Genomic DNA, 4,268 nt, shown 5'->3' on the forward strand with positions numbered 1-4,268 from the left:
TTATTATTATTATTATTTATTTTATACGTTTTTTAAATATTTAATTTTATTTAATGTGAATTTCATGTGTTTGATTGAAGTTTTATTTAAATATTTAAAGTAATATTTTCTATAGTTTTAGTTGAACATAACCCAACTTGTTGATATTGACTGATTGGCCAAAAAGGATTTATTTTTCTCAAGATATTTGATTTTGATACAGAATAAGGGTCTTGAGTTTTTTTTGTTTTGTTTTGTTCTGTTAGTACACTACACTGTGATAGGAGACATAAGGGTTGTTGTTGTTTTTTTTTTTTGCAATATACCTGAGAGTCATATCATTCGAAGCTTTCGTGTTCTAATGAGAATTCCTTGCATGCACAGTTGCTTCCAGTCCGTTTTCTTTCATAGCCGGTGCTCCAGAATCCATTTAAAACCTGACCTGAGTCCTGGTGTTGGTGTTTGAGTTGGGTGACCTAAAAACCGTCAGCAATTCCGCACCTTGAATAGAAGTCGAAATGCACTACTAAGCCCTCAGAGACTTGAAACACGTTTGAAATCCCTCCGTTCCTGAGGCGCTCCCAAGCAGCCGATATCCTCCATGGCAGAGAGTCAGACCTCGTGTTCAGCTTTTAATTAAGCCACAGGCCACCGCTGAGCCCCGTCAGACTGTAATTAAGCTGCAAGTATGACCCTTTAAACATTTTTATTTACACATTCATTTCACGATCCTGCAAGTAAGCAAACGAGAGGATCATTTAATCCCAGATTGCGGTGTTGATTTTCTCTCTGCAGTATATGAGGGATTAAATGTTGTTCTTGTGTGCTTATTCAGCTGCAATAAAACCATTTGGGAACAATGTCGGTTCACAGACGGTTTATTGAAATGCAGCAAATGAAATGTGTAGGATATTGAGGGCTCTTTCCACCAATAAAATGCTAATTTTCTTTAGTCAAGGGTGCCGATTCGAGAGATTTATTTGCGATATCTCTCCGTCCTTGTAGATGAAGTTTGGATGCAGTAATGTCCCGTGAGGTTTCTGGGATGGAAAACAGACGATTCCACTTTGCTTTCTGCTGAAATATCCCCCAGACAGATCGCTGTCAGAAACCATAATGCCGTTGTAAGTGGGAGGACAAGGCGGGGAAAATCCGCATCTCTGTTTTGTCTCTTCAAATCACACAGACTGCCGGATCACGGCGAATGTGACTTGAAGCAAGAAATAATTTGTTTGTCAAAATCCGCCCCATATTCTCTGCCGAGGTCACAGTTTATATTTCAGCGACGTGACCTGTGGAACGCTTTTCTGTGATCGCTCTTCATGTTTGCTGAATCTCTGATGAACTCACTCCATTTCCAGCTGTATTATTTATAAGAGTTTTCTAATGCAGCGTGTAGTTTCTGCGCCATGAAATTTTAGCTATCATTAAATCTCAACTCCAGCAGAATCCCTTTCAATGCCCATTTATATCTGCATGACACATGTAAGAAACAGAACATTGCGTTTTATAATATAGTTTTGATCACCAGAGTCACGCACCTCTTCGGATCTGATTGAAATGATCTGTCTTCTGGATCTCGCCATGTATAAATGAACGATTCCGACTGGGACACATTCTCTTTCAGATTGGGCTTGTATACTGAGAGCATATGGCAGCTGAAGGTTAAACAAAACCATTAGTGTTTGCTGTTGCTTGGTCCCTACGGTCAGACTCATGCAGGAACTTTGACTGCGTGTAAAATGGATGAAGGAATACTGGGAGATTTGGGCTCAAGCAAAGCTGCCTATATTTGCTCTAAACTCACATCATTACGAAATGGCACACACAGGTGCTCTCTGTCCTCATGCATTAATGTTTTATTGCATTTCAAAAGTGATCGCGTGGAGTCCTAAATTCTGAGACTCCGTGAAAAGCTTCTATTTTTATAATTTAATAAATTTTATACAAAAATAAAACATTCACATTTAATCATTTAGCAGATGATTTTTATCCAAAGCGACTTACAAATGAGGAGAACAATAGAAGCAATAAAAAGAATAATATGTGACCATGGACCACAAAACCAGTCATAAGGGTCAATTTTTTGAAATTGAGATTTATACATCTTTATACAGCTTTCCATCGATGTATGGTTTGTTAGGATAGGACCATATTTGGCTGAGATACAATTATTTGAACATCTAGAGTCTGAGAGTGCAAAAAAATTTTAATATACCGGAAATATAATAAAGCAATAAGCCCCAAGAAGCCGTGGTTTACAGTGAATTTATAACAGCTAAGGGGCGTGTAGGCCGCTTCGCGTCTTGCCTAACAACGCCTCATAGCTGTCATAAATTCACTGTAAACCACGGCTTCACGGGGCTTATTGCTTTTATAAAACTGTTATTCCATATACGTAGTTAGGTTTCACCAAATAAAACAGAGCAAATAAAGTGTAATGATATTAATAAAAACAGTATTCTTCCACCAAACAATGTAGTTCCTCAGAAACGGTTGTAGTTGCAACAAAGTGGTTGCCAAGCAACATACAAAGTAAACAAAGGTGTATGTTTGTGGAGTCATTTACAACAGCTTCGAATGCGGCTCAACCAATCAGAATCAAGGACCGGAACTATCCTATCCTATCCTATCCTATAATATAATATAATATAATATAATATAATAATTAAACAATTATTTTTTTAAAGAAATTAATGCTATTATTCAACAGCACTCTTAAAAATAAAGGTGCTTCAAAAGGTTCTTCAAGCGATGCCATAGAAGAACCATTTTTGGTTCCACAAAGAACCATTCAGTCAAAGGTTCTTTAAAGAACCATATCTTTCTTACCTTTTTATCATCTGAAGAACCTTCTTTCGCCACAAAGAACCTTTTGTGAAACAGAAAGGTTCTTCAGATGTTAAAGGTTCTTTATGGAACCATTTAGACAAAAAGGTTCTTCTATGGCATCGTGAAGCACCTTTATTTTTAAGAGTGAGGGATGTATTAAATTGATCAAAAGTGACCGTAATGACGTATGATGTTACAAAAGATTTCTATTTTAAATAAATGCTGCTCGTTTGAACTTTCTATCTATTTAATAATCATAAAAAATGGTTTTCTTTAATTAAGCATCGCTGTTTTTAACATTGCTAATTGTTTTTGAGCAGCAAATCAGCATATTAGAATGATTTCTGAAGGATCATGTGACACTGAAGACTGAAGTAATGATCCTGAAAAATCAGCTTTGCATCACAGTAATAAATGACACTAAATATATTAAAATAGAAAACAGTTATTTTAAATTGTAGTAAAATGTCACAGTATTATGGTTTTTACTGTTTTTGCTCCAAAAAAATGCACACTTGGTGAGCAGAAGGGACTTCTTTCAAAAACATTAAACATGGTAGTGCAATTGCAAAAAAAAAAAAAAAAGTAATGAACACTTTCTGTTTTTCTTTTGGTCTTGTTTTCCAGTTAAAATATGTAAACATCCTTAAGATTTACTTAACAAGTGTAATTGCATCTCAAAATATATTAAGACTTGTTTTTAGTGAATATATCTAATTTTAATAAATTTATTTAAAGTAAAAGTAAAAGATTTATAAAATTTAGTAAGATACATAAAATGGTGATATAAATTATTTTGGCTTATTTTTTCATGCTGTAAGCATTATTGTAACAATTTCAAGAGGTTAATGAAAAAGAAATAAAGGATGTTCTTACTGGAAAACAAGATGTTATTTTGTAGTGAATTTAGGTACAGTGCTAAACAGCTGCTGCTAGTCACACTTGTGTGAAAAGTGTAAATGTTTTTCTCCTCAAACCCTGTGTGAAAACAGTTTGCATCTAAAGAGTCTTTCCGCTGCCAGAGCAGATTTGATGTGTTTGATCTTCTCAAGTTTTTGCTGACATTGTTCCTTCTGTCTAACTCTGTCAACAGAATCACATCGCCTTCGCTGAGATCACGTGACCTTGATTCGCCGGTGTGGCAGACACATTGGACATCCACGCTGTTTACCGTCCAGTCCCGATAGTCCCGGCTCAACGCTAACGCAGTGGTCATATTCTCTATGGTGTCGTTTTGGATCGCTCTGCCCTTGCTTTGTGTGTGTGGAAATATTAGTCCTATCAACTAATAACTGTTACCATCATGCAACTAATGACTGAAGCAGCACTTCACATTTCCCTGACCGGTTCTGTTGGCTTTCTTGCAGACCGAGCTCACATCTAGAGCTCAGAATATCTCAGCTGCTCGCATATGTGGAGGGCGTATGTGTCTGTGTTTGCATTTGAGAGGCTTATGG

At 36.3% G+C, this 4,268-nt stretch overlaps 1 protein-coding gene across 1 annotated transcript in view; it reads left to right on the top strand.

Moving 5' to 3' along the window:
- Positions 1–4,235, top strand: part of LOC107657749 (phospholipid phosphatase-related protein type 5-like) — a 45,086-nt gene extending 40,851 nt beyond the window's left edge. Inside the window, exon 6 of the mRNA XM_016445974.1 lies at positions 3,905–4,235. Coding sequence (XP_016301460.1) covers positions 3,905–3,934 — 30 coding nt within the window. The 3' untranslated portion in view covers positions 3,935–4,235. The remainder of the gene's footprint in view (positions 1–3,904) is intronic.
- Positions 4,236–4,268: the final 33 nt, after the last annotated feature.

This window comes from Sinocyclocheilus anshuiensis, unplaced genomic scaffold (assembly GCF_001515605.1).
Source record: "Sinocyclocheilus anshuiensis isolate Anshui unplaced genomic scaffold, SAMN03320099.WGS_v1.1 scaffold119, whole genome shotgun sequence".
Lineage (NCBI taxonomy): Eukaryota > Metazoa > Chordata > Actinopteri > Cypriniformes > Cyprinidae > Sinocyclocheilus > Sinocyclocheilus anshuiensis.